General features: G+C 42.1%; 1 protein-coding gene across 1 annotated transcript in view; it reads right to left on the reverse strand.

The window, feature by feature from the left end:
• Window positions 1-1,341: 1,341 nt before the first annotated feature.
• Window positions 1,342-21,832, reverse strand: part of THBS4 (thrombospondin 4) — a 39,942-nt gene continuing 19,451 nt past the window's right edge. The window contains exons 5-22 of the mRNA XM_082191739.1: window positions 20,000-20,094; window positions 18,837-18,888; window positions 17,195-17,367; window positions 16,450-16,587; window positions 15,763-15,840; window positions 14,415-14,567; window positions 13,972-14,076; window positions 13,503-13,610; window positions 12,145-12,304; window positions 9,876-9,994; window positions 8,926-8,978; window positions 7,545-7,738; window positions 5,662-5,840; window positions 5,301-5,349; window positions 4,792-4,988; window positions 4,377-4,549; window positions 2,745-2,884; window positions 1,342-1,447 (exon numbers count right to left, since the gene is read on the reverse strand). Coding sequence (XP_082047865.1) covers window positions 1,386-1,447; window positions 2,745-2,884; window positions 4,377-4,549; window positions 4,792-4,988; window positions 5,301-5,349; window positions 5,662-5,840; window positions 7,545-7,738; window positions 8,926-8,978; window positions 9,876-9,994; window positions 12,145-12,304; window positions 13,503-13,610; window positions 13,972-14,076; window positions 14,415-14,567; window positions 15,763-15,840; window positions 16,450-16,587; window positions 17,195-17,367; window positions 18,837-18,888; window positions 20,000-20,094 — 2,228 coding nt within the window. The 3' untranslated portion in view covers window positions 1,342-1,385. The remainder of the gene's footprint in view (window positions 1,448-2,744; window positions 2,885-4,376; window positions 4,550-4,791; window positions 4,989-5,300; window positions 5,350-5,661; window positions 5,841-7,544; window positions 7,739-8,925; window positions 8,979-9,875; window positions 9,995-12,144; window positions 12,305-13,502; window positions 13,611-13,971; window positions 14,077-14,414; window positions 14,568-15,762; window positions 15,841-16,449; window positions 16,588-17,194; window positions 17,368-18,836; window positions 18,889-19,999; window positions 20,095-21,832) is intronic.

Consider the following 21,832-nt stretch of genomic DNA (forward strand, 5'->3'; position numbering starts at 1 on the left):
AACGCAGCCAAGCAACACAGTTGGAGCCTCCTTCCTCCCTGGCCGGCAGGCTGGGAGGGAGAGGAGCTGCTTCCTTTGAAACCCGGGAAATTTAAGGGACATCATCAATAAGGGAGAGCAGCGGGACACAGCGCTGGGATGCGGAACTTTCCTGCCAAATAAGGGACGGTTGACAGCTATGCACCATTGCCACGTGTATCAGTCCCGACATACTCCACGCAGTTGGGGACCTTGCCTTATAAGGGTTTCTGGTCCTATGGAGGCCTCTAAGCACATTCAGTGAAATGCACTTAGAAGCTGGCCTTGGTAAGTGGGGGCTGGTGTATGCAGGAATGTTGAGGGCAGGGCTGACCTGTAGGCCCCCAACACCCCCTGCACGTGCTTACATTTCCTGTTCGGACAGAACACCGAAATAGGGCTTGCCTGTTACGTACACAGCCTCCACTCCATGTTATTGTTTTAAATGAGAAGCTACTGTGGCAGAGGGAAATTTGGAATGGAGAATGGACTGGGGGAGGGAAGAGGCGCTTAACCCTTTCCTGCCTCCTTTCCCCCCTTGCTTTCAACAATTCCCTGCCCCCAGCTCAACTTCAATTATGGGCTTGCAACACATGACTAAGATGCTGTTGAGGGGAAGGAGGAGGAAGGAAACCATGAGAGTAAATTTGGAGTGGGGAAAATGGGTTAAGTACGTGCTCTGTTCTATACTTCTGTTTTATAAGCAGCTTGTTTGTTTGTTATAAAGAAGGCAATGAGAAAGCTTTCAGCACATGTTTTTGTGTGACATGTAATTAGCCTATTTATTTCTGTTTATTTACAGCAGGAGGGGGGAACCTCAGACCCAAATGCAGCCCCCCCAGCTTCCCTATTTGCTCCTCAAGACTTTCACAAGACCACATGACCTCTCACAACGCCACACTTCACACCAGCCCCGCTCTGTGCTTCTGCCTGGCTGGATTGTGTCCCTGAACTGCTACAATGCCTCCAGCTTACCTGGATGGAATGAGATGACAGTAGGTGGCTGCTTGTTGAAACTGCTGTGGCTGGAAGGCTGCCCTACTGTGAAGAAAGAAGCACATGTGTTGCTCCATCCACTTTTGCGTCCAGCATATGGTCCCCAGAAGACATCCCATGAGGGAATGTGGCCCCGTCTGATAAAGAAGATTCCCCACCCCTGATTTACAGGAACAAACCAATCAGCTGGACCCTAAATGTTTTAACTTTAAAAAAGAAATTCAACCCTAAATGACCCCCCACCCTATTCTGTCTATGGTGTGCTATCTTTACACCAATAATGACAAGCGTAGTGTGGACTTGCACCAAAAAAAAGCCGTATAAGAATTTAATATACATTGCTTTATTGTTTGCCAAAGCAGCTTGTATTCTTAAATATCTCCAACTCCATATTGCTGAGCCTGAAATTCTTGGAAGTCCTCTGGGATAGTATCTAAAAACAAGAAACAGAAGACACGTGATTAGTCTTTACTCTTGGTATGAAACTCATGAGCATTTTATTTTCGAAGTTCAGGTTAGGAGCTGGTGCCTGCTTATTACACACAGCTGTAACTTTTTTTTTAGAAGTTCTGTTTTACAGATGGATTAATTAAATATGAGTATGGTCTCTACAGGGGGGGGGAAAGCACACCGTAAGGCCAGCATCGTGAACTCCTCGGCTATTATTACCCATGTTGCATCTGCAGGGGTCAAAATGGTTCAGCTTCTTACATGGCACAAGTCCAGTCCTAAGCAGGAAAATGTGCAAACTTTGGCTATCCTCCATTCCTTTCCTAAAGTGCCCTGGGTGCCTTCAGGCAGCAGTGTTCATCCTTATCTCATTCACCCACCTTCCCTGTCCCTCAACAGGACAAGCTTGTAGCTTTTTGCCAGTATGATTCTGCATGGCCAAGATTTCTAGGCACCTTGGCTGTGCCTCTGCCAAGCATATCCCAGGCACCTTCGCATGCAAACTGCCAGGACAAAAATCTTACCTGACCTCTGCAATTTCGAAGTTAGAAAGAAGGCAAGTCACTCATCATAGGTGCCAGAATGTGGCATCACACTCGCCAAGGCAAGCAGAACTGCTCAAGTCTACATGTCTCTCTGCTTAAAGCTGGACTTGTCTCATGCAAGAAGCCACAGAAGTAAGAAAGGATTTACATCCCACTGAATTCAATGGCCTTCCTGCCAAGTAAGACTGCATATTAAGATTGCAACTTTAACTGTCCATGGCTGTACACTTTTGTTAGTAATCAGCTGAACAGTTTCTATGACTAAGATCTGAACAGCAAAGCCTACAACTGAGGGCTTCTCCATTTATCAATTGTTCCCTATTTTGTGGCCCAAGTAACAGTGGGAATATGACTACCTAAAGGAAATGTCAGTCAATGGATGCACCTGTTACTTCTTGATGATGTTTCCCTCCCCCCCCCCCCCAGATTCTTATTTCAATATTTCCAAAATGCTCAGTATTGTGCAAAGATTACTGGTGTTTTTAACATGATTAATTGCACGCTTTTTAGATCTCCAAAGGGTCTTCTGCAAGCAACTGACATTTACACAGCAGTTGAGTTATCAGCTGTACTCACATCTGAGCAGCCCAGAGACCTGCTAAGTCACATTGCAGATTTGGAAAGCATACGTAATGCCATATCTGGGAAGTCATTCATGCAACCTCCCTAAAACAGCTTTCCTCTTTACAGTTGCTCATTTGATTAGGCAGGAGGAGGATGTGGGGGAAATGTTACCATTGCAGCGATACTTCAGATTGGACCAAATAATGTTTTCCTGAGAGAAGCAGAAAACACCAAGCCTTCCTCCACGCATGGTAGTGTCTATGGTCACTCCAGAATCCGCCACCAGTTCAGAACCTTCATAAAACCTTGCCCTTTGAAAGTGGAACAAATAAAGATAGATGTACAGTATCCTGATTCTCTACACACAGTGGGTTGTTTTCATTTCTTTTTTAAAGTGAGGTGCTGGTACTCATATATCGATATCGATATAGGTATAGATATAGATATAGATATAGATGATATAGATATAGATGATATAGATAAAAGTGTTGTGAGTGGCAGCACAAAATGGCTGCCATGGGCAGAAAAAGAGAAAAGGTACTTTGTATTTTTGAGTATTGTTACAAGCACACACCCCCCTATGAATTCTCATTTTGCAGTTTTACTGGTTTTTATCTTTATTGTAGAGTTACTTATACACCGCTTAGAGGTGAAAATAACTAAGCATATAAATTGCAAAAATATGGAAACATCTTTCTTTTTTAAAAAGATAAGAACCTGGAGCTGATTCATGTTATGATCTCGTGAAACAAACATGGAAGACTTGCAGCTGGATGTGTTAATAAGTTCCTAGTGAAAAGCACCGTGATTGGGGTGAAAAGCTGTATGTTGTGGTTACCAATATGTGTGAACTCAGCCTTAGTTTGATGGGGGAATGAGCTTGCTGAGAGTCTTGCCTGGTAATAATTTCTGACAGCAGGAAGACAACATGCCAGATCTTTTACAACTCGTCTCCTTGTCTGTGAGTATAATTCACATTTACATATTTCAGGCAGCAGAAGGGCACTGTTGCTTAAAGCAAAGTAAGAAGAACTTTAATTAAGTGTATATCCCGAATGAAGGCTTGGGGTGGATAGCATGTTCTACATACAATATTTAATAGTTGCAACAGACTATTCAGGTACTGGGCAAAAACTGGAAACCAATAAAATAAAATAAAAAGCAAACCCATTACCATCATTAGAACTACATTTACAGTGGTACCTCGGGTTACATACGCTTCAGGTTACATACGCTTCAGGTTACAGACTCCGCTAACCCAGAAATAGTGCTTCAGGTTAAGAACTTTGCTTCAGGATGAGAACAGAAATCATGCTCTGGCAGTGCAGCGGCAGCAGGAGGCCCCATTAGCTTAACCTCAGGTTAAGAACAGTTTCAGGTTAAGAACGGACCTCCAGAACGAATTAAGTACTTAACCCGAGGTACCACTGTATACACAAACGTATGGTAGTGTGTATCGTGAAACAGAAGTTTGTTTTTTGCTTTCACATACTGTACAGTCGTACCTTAGAAGTCGAACGGAATCCGTTCCGGAAGTCCGTTCAACTACCAAAACGTTAGGAAACCAAAGCACTGCTTCTAATTGGCTGCGGGAAGCTCCTGCAGCCAATCAGAAGCCCAGTTGGACGTTCGGCTGCCAAAAATAGTACACAAACCAGAACAGAACCTCTGGGTTTGTGGCGTTCGAGAACTAAGCTGTTCGAAAACCAAGGTACGACAGTATTGCATTTTTAAGTATACACATAGACAACAATAGATGTTCACTAAGAATTGCATTGCATCCTGCTTTGCCCATCGCCTTACCTAATATACCCAACCTGAGGTCTGTGCTGCAAGAACCAGCGATAGGAAACTTTATCCTTCCAGCCTACATTTCGAGGGTCTTTCCAAAGCAGTCTGACTTGATCATTAGTGTCCCCTGTGTGCCAAAGTGAATTCCTGAGGTGTTCTCCCGGCCCAGTTTTTGATTTAACAGCCTACACAGAACACAAGTACAAAGACAAGTAAAAAATAAGAAATCTCCTTTAATAACAATAACATTTCTCCAAGTATTATGAGAAAAACCAGAAGTTTTAATTCTTTTCCCATTCTGTAATGGAACATCCAAATAAACGAATGTTAGAAACCACATCATACAAACGCCCTGCCAGTTCCATCTTGGTGCAACGCTAGATGACAGCATTAATGAGATTTGGGTCATTTTGGCTCAAGCCTGTACCTTCAGCTGAATCCCAGGTTCTGCAACAGCTCTAAACGGAGTTGCCTGCCAATAGGTCTGCTCAGTCTGTTTCCACATCACCACATAAAAGCTGGAGCTGTCTTGATAACCAAAAATGAAGCCGGCGTAGTCATCATCCGTTGCCGTGTTGACAAAGAAAGTGCCTTCAAAATCAACTCCGTTGAAAGCTGTGTAACCTGTTCGAATGTATAGGTATACACATCAAGTCCAAACCAATTATAAGTGTAAAATTCAATACTTGTTCTTCCTTTAGATGCAAAAGGTCCAATCCACTGCTTCAGACCCCAGGCCTACAGTTAGCCAGAAATGCTGGAGATTTTATCTGGGATTTAATGCTTCTAGCACTAGGCTATAGACCAAAGCATCCTGAAGCTGGATGAAGGCTGCACACTGGGGATCACTATAGGCATCTTTTGAGCAAATAGTTTTAATCAATTTCTGCTTGTGAGCTGCTGTGTGAGTGTCTACAAAAAAAATAACTCACATACCTACAGCAAGTCCAGGATCACTATTCATGGTCTGCACAATCTCCATGCCCTATGAAACATAAGCAATATAATTCATGAAGCTAGTCTAAGGATGTTTTATTAAGTCATGCCCAAGATGATGGATAAAGACCACTTTCATTATCAATGCTCATCCATGTGTCACCTTGTGAGTCCAGCACATTTATGTTCTTTGCCAAAAATATCCAGATTGTTTTCCTCCAATAAGTACCACCCCCGCAAACCCCACCACCACCACATTTCAACATTAACACCCTTATTCTTCCAAGTTTTGAGAGAAATCTTTGTTGCTTTTTCCTGCCTATCATTCCTGGATGCTTTTAGATATTAAAAAATGTTTTACCTGGTTCAGAACCATCCAATTAGGGTCAATCTGAGCATCCCCTTCTGGATCCAGGACGACAGTCTGATAAGCCCTGAAATCTGTCAGGGTGATCTCTGCATTCTCGGGACAAACGTCAATCCTATCTATCACTGTGTCTTGATCAAAATCTGATTCACAGATATCACCAACTCCATCACCTGGACACATGAACACAACACCCAAAGGATGTGATTTGATAGCTGTTTTCACAAAACAGCTGTTTCAGCAGCAGTTAACAGGGGGAAACAAATACTTATGTTCATTTGCCAAGCTCATAGATATGCAGGAATTGCATCAGGCCCAATTTCTAATTGCCTTTAACAGTGAAAGGGAGGAGGGGTGGAGCAACCCTAGTAATGGCCAGGTACCAAGAGATAAAACCAAAGAGAAGCATTTGAGTGATGTGTAAGCAATCCTGAGGACTGAATTAAACAGAGTTGTACATCACGTTAGGAGACTCTGGTTGAAGTCAGATTATGAACTGAATCCATTTCAGGTTTCATTAACTACTATAAAGCAGGTAGGGCAGCCATTTGGACACCACCTGGTGAAAATAGGTGAGAAGAAGCAGCTGCCTTGCTATGAAGTGAACAAAGCAAAGGTGTAGCAGCTGGTGAATCACTGCCCTGGTACTTCAGACAAGAAGCATGGGAAGAGCCCATGTTCCCAGTGGGTAACACTTGAAGTGCATACTGATGTATAAAATGTGGGTTCTAACCATGTTTGTGGATAAAATCGGGGAACTGTGTGAATGATTCTGAATGAATCTGAATGATTCTGAATGATTCTGAATGAATCACCCAAAAATAAACGGGTGCAATTTATACCCATTTATACAATTACAAGGGGATGCGGGTGGCGCTGTGGGTTAAACCAGAGCCTAGGGCTTGCTGATTAGAAGGTCGGTGGTTCAAATCCCTGCGATGGGGTGAGCTCCCGTTGCTCGGTCCCTGCTGCTGCCCACCTAGCAGTTCGAAAGCACATCAAAGTGCAAGTAGATAAATAGGTACCGCTCTGGCGGGAAGGTAAACAGTGTTTCTGTGCGCTGCTCTGGTTTGCCAGAAGCAGCTTAGTCATGCTGGCCACATGACCCAGAAGCTGTACCCTGGCTCCCTCAGCCAATAAAGCGAGATGAGTGCCGCAACCCCAGAGTTGGTCATGACTGGACCTAATGGTCAGGGGTCCCTTTACCTTTATACAATTACAAGTTTTGTTTGGTCTTTACATCTTAATTTTATTGGGCTTCATTAAGAGCATGTAGCCTTGACTTAATGTGCTTCATACCAAACCTTACCACCACTGCCCTCTCATGGCCTTTTGTAACCTGCATGAAATTTTTCACACTTGTGGTAGAGTCTGGTTTGACAGACAGACCTCTGCTCTGCAAAAGAAGCTGAGATACACAGGACAGTCTGCACAAGGGGAAAACTTGCTGCTCCTACTATGGATAAAATGGCCCTTGCGCCTTATAATCATCCATTATATTCAATTCTATTCAATACAAATTTATTGTTCCAGTCAATAAAGCTCAATAAAGGCATTTCTTAAGGAAGCTGGTAAGAGCCTGGTCACATAACTAGCTCTGAAATGCTCTGTTTTCAAGAGTGGATACCAAGGGGGAAATGTGGTGCTTCTAATTAGCTGTAGGTCCCTTCTGGATTCGATCCAGAAGAGCCAGTCCCTTGGTTGACACTTATTCAAGGTCAAAGCAAAGCTCAGTTCTGGAAAATATAGGTTCCTTATGATCAAAGGAAATCATCAGCTTCCTTTGAGGATTAGAAGGCACCATATCATCCCCATATGTTGTGCATTAAAAAGAAAACTGAGGTAAAAAGAGAAAGAAGAAGAAATGTCTGCCATACTGTTGTCATCTTCTTGTCCTGGATTAGGAACAAGCCGGCAGTTATCTGGGCCTGGAGGAACAAGGTCTGGAATTCCATCATTGTCGTCGTCATCATCACACTCATCTCCCAGCCCATCCTTATCGGTGTCTAGCTGGGAACTGTTAATGACTGTGGGACAGTTGTCGGTGCTGTCTTGGTGTCCATCCCCATCGCTGGGAGTAAAGAAGGAGGTAAAAGCAAAAACACCCTGTATTAGTTCCTATTTCTGTCTTTCTAAGTAATAGGAATGTTGGCTACTACTTCTTGTACTACCGACAAGGAATGCTTGTTTGTTTTCCTGTATCCATTGTTACACGGGAAGGCCTCTAATGAAGGTATGTTGTGACAGTTAGTACTAGGAGACAAAACCACCCTATTTGAGGAAACAATTTGAGATATCCACGTGAGCTCAGGGAACTTCTTCAATCTTCTCTAACCAGAATATATCTGAGGTTACTACAAGCTGGAACTAGACATGAAGGGAAACACTGATGTTTATTCCTGTCCTAAGAATGGTAAACACTCTGCAGCCTGAATTGAGGTCTTTAGCCATAAGGGAAGTTAGGTTTATAATGACTACCATCCTTGATGTATTACTGAGAATGGAGGGATCCAGCAAATGATTTCAACCCTTCTGACAATATTTGCTTATTTTACTTGTATGAAGTAAAGCCCAAATGGTCTTTTGCTGTATTTGTTTCCATGCACTTTTGGCACACGAAAACCTGTTTTCTATACACCATCATGCAGTTGTTATTGAAATGAGCTTTATTGCTCTTCTGCTTTAAATAACGACATTAATTTAAAAAGGAATAGCTAGGGGTGAGCCTGGCAGTGCTGGGGTGTGGTTAACTCTTTCTCCTATGCTATTTTCTCAAAGGTCATCCCCACACCTCTCTAGTCCATAGCTGGGCAAATAGTAACTTGGGGAGGGGAACTGGTTATGAGACAGTTTAATCGCTATCTGCCTCAGCCTGTGAGGGTGCTTTTAACATATATGAAGAGAGACGATTTGTGGAAATAGATTGTAAATCTGCATTGGTTCCAATAATGAGTACAGTGTATTGAAAATAATTTAAGCTAACCTTTTACCACGGTAGAGACATAGGTGCAATTTCAGTGAAATTAGTGGATGGAATCCAGCAAAGTGAATGTTTCATCATTTCAAGGATATCTGCTTGTGCAGGGGAATGTTTCCCCCCTGACACATGGCCCCTACATCAGGAGCAGATTGAGGGAGGGTGCAGGCATGTCCCATTACAGAAGCATAAATATTTGCAGTGATGGGGCAGGTTAGTTAAATACCTCCCAGCAGCATCATAACAAGGATGAATTTGATTCTGATTAAGATTTACCCTACCTGTCTTGATTGGTGTCACAGGAATCTCCTACCAGATCATTATCAATATCTGACTGTAAACAGAAATAGAACAAGATTAAATTACTAAATTGAAGAGGGGAAAATATAAAATTACATTGCTGGAAGTCATTAAAATTCAACACAATAATCTGTATTAGCAGGGGATTAATATCTGAAAAGGTGGAAAGATGGATTGGACCCCAGCTGTGCATACAATTCTGTATTCTATAGGCACAGATTATTTATCCTTAGAGAGATCTCCCCCTGCATAAAATCCTTTTCAGTTTCTTTGTTTGCTTGCTTTTGCAATTAAAGAAGATTGACATTTAATCCCTATGGCTATTTATTCAGTGAGAACATTTATTGGCATTGGGCTTTATCTCAGTGATTTGCACAAATGAGGGCTCAGGAGTAGAGAACATGTTTTGAAAGGAGGAAGTCCCATGTTCAATCTGACACCTTCAAATAATGGCTGTCAGGTAACAGAACTGGGGAAAAGCCACTTCCAGAGCTTCTTAGACACCTGCTACCAGTCAGGCTGAGGTACCAAACCTTTTGGGTTTTCTGGACACCTTTATGCATGGATTGATTAAATGTCAGATCAAGACTTGTGTCATACAGGAAAACAATAACTGCAGCGTTACTGTAGTTATCATAGTTCATACTAAAGTTTAACAGAGCTGTACTTTTCATTCTTTCTAAATAATTATTGCCACAATGGAACTGGAACACCACACTTGAAATTTTCATAATCTTAAATTGACAGTCCCATTTTTGCTTCCACTAAGAACCAAAGACTTTGATTCCACATCCTGGTGCCATGCAGAGGTTGTTGGACCCCAACTCCCATTCGCCCCAGTCAGCATGGCCAGTAGCCAAGGATGATGGGAATTATAGTCTAAAATTATCTGGTCACTTGGCCTATGGCTTTTTTTCCTGCTGTTGCTCACCTGATTTGGGTTGCTAATATCTGGGCAGCTGTCACAAGCATCACCCACACCATCATTATCTCTGTCTTTCTGTTCCCGGTTGGGGACCCTCTGACAGTTGTCCAAAACGTTCTTAATACCTGAATGAAACGATGACACAAAATCAGTGTTGGCTTTGCATCGCTCTAGCAACTCATAAGGCCAGAAACAAAGAGTCAGCATGGCATAATGGATAGCAGATGAGATGTGGACCAAGGAAGACCTTGTTGCAAATTGCTACTTGGCCATTAGATTCACTGGGAAATTTTGGGCTCGTTAGGATCTCTGTGCCTAATCTGCCTCAAAGGTCTTGCCTGAGGAGGAAAAGGGATAGTCCCACATATAATTCTGAGCTCTTTGGAAAAGAGGAAGGATACAAAACAACAGTAGTAACGAGGATTGTGGAGAAGTAGTGTTTTTTGTAAAAAATTGTTTACTAGAACAGGGTTGGGTTTAGATACAATGTCTATGTATATGGGGTCGTGTAAAGGGTTAAATTTGATGTCCTAGATATCTGTTGGTGACTGACAGTTGGCTTTTATTTACTTACATAAGACTGGGGGCGATGAGACTAGATTCTTAAGGAGAAGATTGTAAAATTGCAGTTCTGAGTGGCTAGGTAGAAATTCTTGGTAAATCATTGAATGGCAAAAATGGCCTGATGAGGGGGAGACTTATATGGCACTCAAATCTGATGTGTTGAAAGACAGGGTGGCTGGAAGATAAATAGGCCTATTCTACTACTGTTGAGAGAGAGAAAGAAGAGCAAAGAGATGAAGAAGAGGAAGACAAGAATGAAGATGATGATTTAGGATGAGACAAGCTAAGAATAAGCTGAGGGAGAAGGCTGAAGTCTAGACTCTGGAGCTGAAGCAAGATGGAAACGAGGTTATCGAGGTGAAAGAAAAACCTGGTAGTATAATTTGCCCCCAAAGAGCTGAATCATTGGCTTAAGCCAAAGATTGGCCATGAGGGCATTGAACAGTAAGGAGAATTCAGCAAGGCACTTCTGAAAATGATCAGAATGAGAACTGCCTGCTAGCCTGGCTTGAAGGAAACCAGGTGAAGTCCACAGTACCTGGCGGTGGGATCAACTGAGTAATTACCATATAGGTTAAATAGTGCTAGGAACTTCTCTTTACCAGCCAGCCTTATGTAAACCTCTGTAACTGTCAGTTAAAGATACAGCAACCTTACAACAGAAAACGTAAGCCAGTCTTAAACAGTAACCAGCTATTGTTATTGTTTACCTAACTTTACATGTATAGGGGGTTTTTTAATTAAAAAAAATACAAATTACTGTATTTTTTGTCCCACAGGACACTCTGTCCCCTAGGACGCACCTAGTTTTTTTTGGGGGGGGGAGGGAAAAATTTCTTTCCTTTATTTCCCCCCCAAAACCAGGTCAGGGAACAGCGGGATGGCGGCGCTGCGCCTCCCCGCTGTCCCCCGAGCTTGTGGGGCTGGCCGATGTTTGCCCGGCGCAAGGGCGCTCTGCTTCATGGCGCCCCACGTGCCGGACGGCAGGCTGCTATCCGCAGCGCAGGGAGCCCTGCGGGGAACTCCTGCGGCCTCCCCAGGCTTGCTGATAGCTTCCTGAAGCCTGGAGAGCGAGAGGGGTCGGTGCGCACCGACCCCTCTCGCTCTCCAAGCTTCGGCGAAAGCTTGTATTCGCCCCATAGGACGCACACAGATTTCCCCTTCATTTTTGGAGGGGAAAAAGTGCGTCCTATAGGGCGAAAAATACGGTATATCTTGCTACTTTTATTTAATGATACAAGTGTGTCTGGCTGCTTTTGTACCACATCTAAAATACCACAGCTACTGGGTTATATAGTTACGAGCTATAGCAAAACCTAGTAAACAGTATAGTACAGATATTTGGTTGCAGTGGTTAAAAGGTGAATCGGCTGTGGTAAATAAAAGCTCACTCTCCACATATAAAAAGAAAAGATGAACTCACCACAAAGATCACAATTTTCACAATGACAATAAATAGGCCAGGAGCCGAAGAGGGCTTTGTTAATTGTCATTTGTGACTAAGGGACCTCATTATGTCATTGCTGCCGCCTAGTCTTCAGAAGCAGCTCTTTGGGGCTCTGAGAGCTGTGTTGAGTAAATGGGGCCTGAAAATGTGCTACAGCTGTTTAAAAAGTCAATGTTGAAAATGCAAGCTTTGAAGCTAAGTGCCTCCTGTGCCAGTTTCAAGCGCAGAACAGAGAGGGTATCTAACAGGCGAAGATGTACTCACCATCTCCATCCATGTCATCATCACAGGCATCACCTTTGCCATCTCCGTCCGTGTCTCGCTGGTCATTGTTTAAGACCATACGGCAATTGTCACATGCATCACCAAAGATATCTTGGTCGCTGTTTCTCTGGTTAACATTAGAAGCCAGTACACAGTTGTCCTGGAACAGAGAAAGGCAAAGTGCTCTGGGCTAGAGTCTCTCTGGTGCAGGATCACTCATCATCATCATCACTCTCTGCTGGCTTTTGCAAGTGATGAATTTGCAGATGAATTCAGCTCAGTGGGTTCACACAGGGAATCTCCTTTTGAAACTCTGTTGTTGATGATGATGCCTGGCAACTCTTACAAGGTCTGCTGTACCATGTCCTGGGAGACTGAAATGCTCCCCCACTAATATCTGTTACCGTTCTATATGTCTAATCGAGTCCTGCATACAGATAGACCTGTTTGATCTAAGTAAATAATCAATAAACACACAAGACGTAACCGGCTGTACTTTTGAATAAATAAGGTATACTATTCATTGTATCAAACTGTAGATTTCAACGGAAGTCTCATAAAGTTCAACGAAAAAAGCAGAAGACCACTACTATGCTATAAGATCCACTATCCTGTAATATTACATATGAGCCTGTTCTACAGATGAAGCCTAGGATGGCGAAACAAGGCTAATATTCCAGAAATCCTTGTCTTAGACTCTGTGAAAGGATTCTGTGGAACTGTAACAACCCTTCATGTGGATTATTGGACTCTTTGAACAGAACAGTGGAATAGATACTATTACAGTGGTACCTCAGGTTAAGTACTTAATTCGTTCTGGAGGTCCGTACTTAACCTGAAACAGTTCTTAACCTGAAGCACCACTTTAGCTAATGGGGCCTCCTGCTGCTGCCGTGCCGCCGAAGCACGATTTCTGTTCTCATCCTGAAGCAAAGTTCTTAACCTGAAGCACTATTTCTGGGTTAGTGGAGTCTGTAACCTGCAGCGTATATAACCCAAGCTACCACTGTACATGTACAGTTATGCATGAACTGACTAGAGAATGAACTGATCCACTGGGTCTTTTGCTTTTTTCGTTGAACGTTATGAGACTTCCATTGAAATCTACAATTTGATACAATGAATAGTATACCTTATTTATTCAAAAGTACAGCCAGTTACGTCTTGTGTGTTTATTGAGTATGTTACACGTAACCATAGGTTTGTTGTTGTTGTGTTGATCTAAGTAAATGGCAAAAGGCCATTGATGCACTAGAGGCTGTGCAGGTGCTTGATATAAAGGCTGATGCTTACAATCCTGCTGCTTGAGTACGGGAGGGATGTAAATTACACAGATAAATAATATCTGTAACCAGTACCTGCTCATTCGGAATACCATCCCCATCAGCATCATCATCACAGGCATCTCCTATTCCATCTCCATCAGCATCTTCTTGTCCAGAGTTTGGAACCACCTTGCAATTGTCCTATGGGGGGGAAACAAGGTGGTAATCTAGAACCCATGATGAAGCCATACATGTGCATGCACATTCATTTAACCCCTCCCCACCAGCATTTAAAGCTTGAAGAAGTGTTTTTGCTTTTTGAAAAACCTAGTTGACAAGTGACCATCCTGGAGAGAGCAGCTGGGGAGGGAAGAATTAATTTCTCCAAGTCTAATTTCATAAGCAAAGGAGTGCTGGTGTCAGGGAAGACCATGTGGGTCCATGGGCAATATGTTGCTGACTCATGTTTGCTCCGTTTCTCACCCTCCTGTGCACTTCCCTGTGCTGCGATTTAAAATGAAGAAGACATGAGGGATAAGGTGTCTGCCCTCTTAGATCTTACCTTTCTGCAACTCTCAGCTGAGCATGGAAGTTCTTCATCAGGATAACCATCAATATCGATATCTTTTCCGCACACAAAGCCATCGCCAGCCCAGCCAATACCACACTGTTAGCAAAAGTGTTACAAAATAAAGCCAGGCTGAGGAAGTAATTCTACAAACATACACAAGTGCTGTCGGATATGGAATTAGAAGACTCACAATATGCTCTAAGCAGGGCAGTGTAATTACGTACTACTAAAAATGTAAATAATTTGTATGAAGTTATGATGTCCTGCTTAGAGCATATTGTCAAATTAATTGCAATTTTTTTGATTTTGAGAAATATGACTCACCCCCAAAGGATAACATAATACATTTTTTTTAAAAAATGAATTACAGATTTTACTGAAGAATGTCAAAACAGGGATCAAGTTAAAACAAATCTGTGAGATCATCAACTTACAATACATGAGATGTCTCCTTGCCGCACTTCAGCACACTGTGCATGGATACTGCAAGGGTTCAGAGCTTGATTCCTGCAGCTCCTTTCAGGCCTGCATCCCCTGACCTGGTCTCCAGTAAAACCTGGTTTGCATGTCCCACAGCGGAATGAGCCCTTTGATGAAAGCAAACAAGCATATAAGCCAGCCAGGCACTGTTTGTGAATGGTCCGTGCACGTATTGTAGGAGGAACAATTTAAAAAGAGGTATTCTTTCCTCAGAGAGAGAATGTTTTAACACATCTACACTTCTTTATTTTCCTTTTTTAAAAAAATGTAGAGTTTTAGTAGACCCCCTTTAAAAAAAAAGTATTAAAAATAATGCATATTTTAAAAGATTCGCCGCCTGATTAATTGAAGGTAACTTTTTAATCCTTCCGCAAAATGTAAATTGGTGGATCTAAACAATTAATTGATTAAAGTGTCTTTCTGTTTGCTGCTTCAAGATAAGAAAACTTTCTCACAACAGTAGTGTTACTGATTTAACTTTGGAAGCCAAGCACAGGGAGTCTATTCCAATATGCTGTATACTGCCTTGATATATTTTTATAAATGTGTGGGTTATAAAAACTTAATGAATAAATAAATAAACCTGTGGTTAAGAAGAGAGGGAGAAATTTACAATGGGGCAGGGGGGGAGGGACTATGTAATACCCATGGCCCACTTTGAGTTTCTTGTGGTTCCAAAAGGCACTTCATTAAAGTCTGCACAGATCTCTTACTGAGAACTTTATGTAAAAAAGGTAAACTCAGACCTAGTATTACACCCACCAAGGCACATCCTTGGGCACTTGAAAGACATGTGGCAGAGCACATTGTTTGCCGCCGGAAGGTGCTGGGGTCAATCCCTAGCATCTCCCAGGGAAAAAGACCCAGTATCAGGTGCCGGAAATGCTGAGGAGCTACTAGCTGTCAGAATAACCAATATCAGGCTGGATGGACAAGGAATCTGACCTCATATAAGGCAGTTTCCTATGTCTCCCTTGGTTTGCACAGGGAAACTGTTTTTCTTGTTAATGTATCTGGTTCATATAATATATCTTTCTTGTTGCAACCACATGGATGGAATTCCCTTTTTCACAGATGGCAGAAGAGGAACACACTGGATAATGTCATTAAGTGGAAGGGGACCAGAACGGGATTGCATAACTATCTGCTGGCTTCACACAATCGTTATGTGGTTGGCATTTAAGTGAATGTTGTGCCACTGAGTTTATAATCACTTGACGGTGGTTTGTGTGAACTGTCCCCTTGTTTTGGGACAGCTCCTCAAACATGCAGAATGACAATCTGGCATAACCATGTGCTTACCACAGTGTTTACACACTGGGAATTGGGAACACAGCCCCCGTTTCCATTGTTCTGACATTCATCTACGTCCAAGCAGATCTAACACAATAAAAACAAAAACAAGTTAGGTACAGTGAGTCAGTTATTAAAGTATAAAATAACTAGCATAAATCTGTTAAAATTTATTGGTTTGTTTTTTTAATATGGTGTTAATGCAATTGTGAAATAGTCTAAAAAGAACAGCAAAAGGTCCTTTGAGTAGTAGATAGGTCAACTAATCTCTGCTGTAGCTGCTGAGCTGGTGTAATGGAAAACATTCCATTTCATAAGTTCAATAGTAACAATGAATGGATGCCAGTTGCAAAGACAATATTTGGCATGTTTGAAAGTTTCAAGTAAAATAAGTGTGCTAAAGTAGGTCCTGCTCTATGGCAAGTTTTCTAATGCAAACTGAAAAATTTCCAGTGCAAATCATGGGAATCTTTTTCCAGAAAAGCCACAGCTCTGTCCACGAATAAACCTATTAATACTGCCTTTAGTTAGGCCAGCATTATTTTGCCATACATTCGGAAGCAGCGCAGACATTTTTTTACAGACATATCTGTTAAGCTCTTTAAGAGAAATACATTCAGCTGTGCAGTGCACCCATAGACAGATACAGAGCGAGACTTTTACTAGCTTTTGATGGATTGCAATGAGATCACACACCTGTTTGTTATTTTTGGCAGAGTTGATTCCCACTCCTTGAATGATTTGCCCGCTGTATCCTGATGGGCAGGCCTCACATCTGAAACCTGGAGCTGTATTCACACATCTCACCCCTGGGAAGCATGGATTATACCGGCACTAAAAGGCAAAACAGCAAAGTGATTCAATATATTAATTATATAGGTTTCAGCCAGCAAAGTTAAGAGTCCATTTGGACATTTGCTGGAAGCCTATGTTCCAACAAATACTTCTTACACTGGAGTAGGCAAGCTTTTTTCTCTAGAGGGTTAACGTAACCTCACAAGAAATGGGCATGGGACAGAACTAGCAGTGGGTAGGAGTTATAATAATAGTAGTTTATAGTAAGAGCAGTCATGGCTTTAGTAAACATGGTGTATTTCCTCTACCTTTTTCCCTACTTCTTTATCATCTTTTTCTCCTGCCCCCACACCCTTGTCTCTCTCTTACTCTTGCAATGGAGATAGAATGAGGAAGGAAAGGGACATAAGTCAAATAGCCCCCCAGGCCATGTTAAACCAGCCTGAGGGCTGCATGTGGTCCCTGCACCACAGGTTGCCCATTCGTTTTCTAATGTAATAGCAGGAGAAAGGGGACTCACTCTGAGCACCAGGAATTTATTTACCCTTGATCATCAATTGATGAGACATTTTGGATTTTTCTAGATCCAGAATCCATAGGCTGAACCTCTCCTTTCTCACATGGGTGCTTTTAAACAACATTTTACCTCATCAACATCTGTGCATATAACTCCATTTCCAGTGAAGCCTTCAGGACAAGGCCCACACTGAAATCCATCTGCCGTGTCCATGCATCGCACCCCTCGGAAACAAGTGTTGGCTTCACATTTGGGCTTAGGGGGCGGTGGGGATGGTGTGGGGAAATTTCCAGCTCCCAAACCTGTGATTGGAGGTAGAGCAATTTATTTATTTTTTTAGTAATCAGCTGCTGATCAGTAAATCCTGAGGTAAATGTTGAACATTTGCACCATGCATAGCAGTGGATCAGTCCTCCGGTTGGGTTGGATATCTTCTGAGATAATTGTGTATCTATTTTGCTTCTAGCACACACTACAGTAACCACCAAGACCAGCTACCATTGTTGGCTCCAGATTTGGTGAAGACCTTGGTGCAGGCTGTGTGCAGTGAGTGTGTCACCAGTGCCCAACTCCCTCCAAGTGCAATCTGACCGGAAGGAGCCTGCAAACCAAGTGAAAGTTTAGAGAGGCCAGATAAGCAAGCTGCAATAGCAAGGGAATGAGGAAAAGGGCTATAGGGATCTGGGGGGTCACACCATCTGTGGTGCTGGCCCCATCAGGCGCTCAACAATACTGACTTTTGATGCCAGCCCTGCCTCCCACTGCCTGTCCAGGGGTGGGGGTATACATGTGTGTTTTTCTCACAACAATGCACAAAAAATCAAGGCACATTCTACATGAAAGTAATAACTGTGTAAGGAATCTGAAAAGTGTGGCTCTGAATTCTGCATGGGACAAATCATTTGAAGGTTGTCTTCATGACTTCTCTTGTTTTCTGTTTAAGAGCAATGGGCTGGTAGTTTTGCAGCACCCCAAAACCAAAAAAAAAGTATGAAAGGCTAACAAATTTACTATGGCATTATTCCATTCCTGTGGAATAAATTCCATGAAATCTTATGCCGTAATAAATTTTAATGTTCAAAGGTGCCGAAATACTATTTGTTGTTTGTGCTGACAGGTATGTTCTCTGTTGAGACATGCAGAAAACAAAACTACCTAGAACTGGGTTATTTTCTGTTTGGTGTTCAGGCAATCAGTATATTCAAAAGAATATGAAGAATATGAATATGAATATGAAGAATACTCTCAATCATTTAAGCTCCAGTTCTATGCACAATTACCTGGGGGGTAAGCCTCACTGAATGGTTGGTTGACAAATATGTCTGTCTCGGGAGACAATGGAGGAGTGCTACTGTGGCAACTATTTCTGAGTAAGCATGCATAGAACAGGATGGTATATTGTTTTAATCTGCCAATCAGTCAGTTAAAAACTCAACTATTGAGTCCCACCAGCAGAAGCTCTGCACAAGGACTTCCACTTGTTCAGCAAGGCTTTCCCCCCCATGATACCATGATATTAGCTCAGGGGGGGAATAAGGAGGACCCCTGGAAAAGTGGGGGGGAGCCAAAATGCTAGCCCTGATGGAACAAACACCTAAGCATGTTGAATTTCCCCCTATCTCTACTTGGAACTCCTACGAAATTCAGTAGACCTTACTTCAAAGGAAGTGTTCGCAATTGGTATGGCTAAGGACATCAAATATTGCTTTTTCGGTTTGATGATTTGGTTTATACCATCATATCTTAAATCAGGAAATACAAAAGTGCTTACCACATGCTTGACATTCAGCTATTGTGTTCCTCAAAAATGTTGTTTCTTTAACCTTTGAATTATATAAAATAAATACAATCATCAGGCTTGTTTTTCTTGAATTGCCACCAGAAAAACCAGACAATGCACATTATACAACCTAACCAATAATACTGCCTAATTTTTCAAAACAGTTACTTGGTACTGTTTTTGGCATAATTGTCCATACTGGAACTTATGACAAGTCATCTCCATGTAAACAGTTATGATTTCATATTTTAACCTCCTGCTATCTTTAGCTGAACTACTTAGAGCAGATAGTGCTCACTGCAGCTCAAAAATCCCATCGGCCTTCAAACAAAAATAATAATACAAGGCTTAAACTTTAATTGGGCTTTAAATGTTTTTGGAGTGAACTGTAGACACATGCCTGAGCTCAGCCTTGCCTCATTTGCCGTATTTTTCACTCTATAAGACGCACTAGACCACAAGACGCACCTAGTTTTTGGAGGAGGAAAACAAGAAAAAAATATCTGAATCTCAGAAGCCAGAACAGCAAGAGGGATCACTGCGCAGTGAAAGCAGCAATCCCTCTTGCTGTTCTGGCTTCTGGGATAGCTGTGCAGCCTGCATTCGTTCCATAAGATGCACACACATTTCCCCTTACTTTTTAGGAGGGAAAAAGTGAGTCTTACAGAACAAAAAATACGGTAATTGCCTTCACATATCACTAAATCAGCTCCAGGAGTCTTCATGATTTCCCCAAGTCTGGAGAAGTGTGCAAGCTCAGGCCATCACCATTCATAAATAACTTTATAAAGTTAAGCATATCCTTCATGCTCTCAGCCACGATCTTTCTTAGAATTTAATCCATGGAGGCCAGTGGTATGATTCAGGAATGAACTATGCCATGCACATCCAAAAACAACCAAGTCTCTCTCTTAAATTGCAGTGGACTATTTCATTACCTATTTCTTAATGTAAAGGAAAGAAGTTTGCCCAGAAGTCTCACTTGTAGTGTGTTTTTAATGTTGTACACCGCTCTGGGATCTTTGGATAAAGGCTGGTATATAAATTGGGGGGAAAATAATAATAATTATGGGTGAAACTTCGGCAGAAATAATAAGATACCCATTTAGCTAGTGGTCAGCAAAGTAAGTGTTATATAAACATGTGTCTTATACCTGCTGTCGGAGAAGATCTTTCACATCACCCAGTATTTGGTTCATTTGCATCATGTGACCTAATAACTGCCTGTTAAAGTCACTTGTAGAGACACCTATAATAAAATGAAAGTTATGAAAAAGTGTAATGCAGAAGTTCAGAAACTCAACAGTACTGACACTTATCTAACCTCCAAAGTACTTCATAAAAGTTCACAATTGCCTAGAATTTGGACCTCAGCAAACTTACCATCTGTCTCTACGCATGTTTACTCTGAGATTCCACTAGTTTCAATAAGACTTATTTCCAGCTAGTTTATTATTAGTTTTGCAGCCATGCAGCCCTATCTTATGCATGCTTATTTGGAAATAAGTCCCACTGTTCGACTGAGGCTTACTCCCAAGCAGCATTGGTCTAGTAGTTCAAGGACTGCATTGCAGCTTAAGGGCCAGCTCAACCTCTACAGAATCAAGTGATCACTTAAATGTCTTAGCAAGCCATTCATGGATCAAGCATTACCAACACCATCCTTGCACATGCAGATGGCAGCAAAACTGGAAATGATGTCACCATCCACCAATGACAATGCCACTCATCAATGACACTCTGTATAATAAAATGTGGCCCGCCTTGGGGACTGTGTGGCCCTGAAAGGCGGTGTAGAAATACCCAAATAAACAAATGAATACATGCATGGAGGGAACTCTCAACACATGGCAATGGTGGGAACACTGACATGTCATCCTCCCCCCTCCACATGCACACAATTAAAGTTGTTGAAAGAAACACCAGTGTTGTACTGACATTCCTCACAGCAAGCATGTAAAGAGTGGGCATCGTACACACATGGGCACATGCACATGAGGCCCCTGTGTGGCATTGGTGTTTGATGCAGCAGTCTTAAAGTGCAGAGCTCTCCTAAACAGAAGCAGCTGCTACAGAATTCTGTGCATTAAAATCCAAGACACACCAGCTCTCCCAAGATCAACCACCGATGACTTCATTTCAGCTAATACACAAAAACGCCCATGCACTGATGATATGATTCTTTTCTCCCCAACATATGCTAAAGCAATCTAGTTTAAATTGTTTCTGGCCACCACTTTGATATCTGCTGAACAGGTTTACTAGAAAAAGGCTAGAAAACATGCCCATAGAACAATGCGAGCCAAGTCAATGCTTTTCTAAGAACATACGCATCTACCCTGAAAGGAGGATGAGCTTCTTTGCATGACTTCATACCTTGTTGGCATAGAGGCAAAAGACTCTGGTGCCCCTCCTTCAAGTCACTCCCCATCCTTATCCAGTGGTGATTATTACAAGCCCCTGCTGCCATGCTGTCTGTCCTCAGAAAAGGAGGACACAGAGATCGAGCTGCTATGAAGTGGCATTTGCCACGTTATGCAGACCTGTCCAAGATTAAACTCAGGGGGAAGCAGTGCTGTCAAAGGTCTATCTTTGCACAGGCCTGATTGGCTGGTGGATGCAATGTCACAAATCCAACTCCCCCAACATCCTTGGTGCAGTTTTCCAGCTCTTTTTGCATTAATTTCCCTCTTTAAAATAAAATAAAATAAACAAAAGCAGCAAAAAATGCTTAAATGCAGGTGGGGAGTTCATGCTGAGCTTCAAAACTTTTGAAAAAGATGAACACCTTGCCAGCGTTATGGGACTGAGCAAAAATAGCCTCCTAAAACTATTCATAAAATGGAGTTAAGTGAAATTCCAATAACAGGTTTTCCTCAGATAACTCTCTTCTGATAAATTTCCGCCTCCTGAAACTTGGGTGAAACTCTACTGACTATCCATGCGGGTTTGTGTTTTCCTGTTTGTTTAATGTTTCTGGTTTGGAT

Source organism: Podarcis vaucheri (genome assembly GCF_965113315.1).
Source record: "Podarcis vaucheri genome assembly, chromosome: 11".
In the NCBI taxonomy this organism is placed as follows: Eukaryota; Metazoa; Chordata; class Lepidosauria; order Squamata; family Lacertidae; genus Podarcis; species Podarcis vaucheri.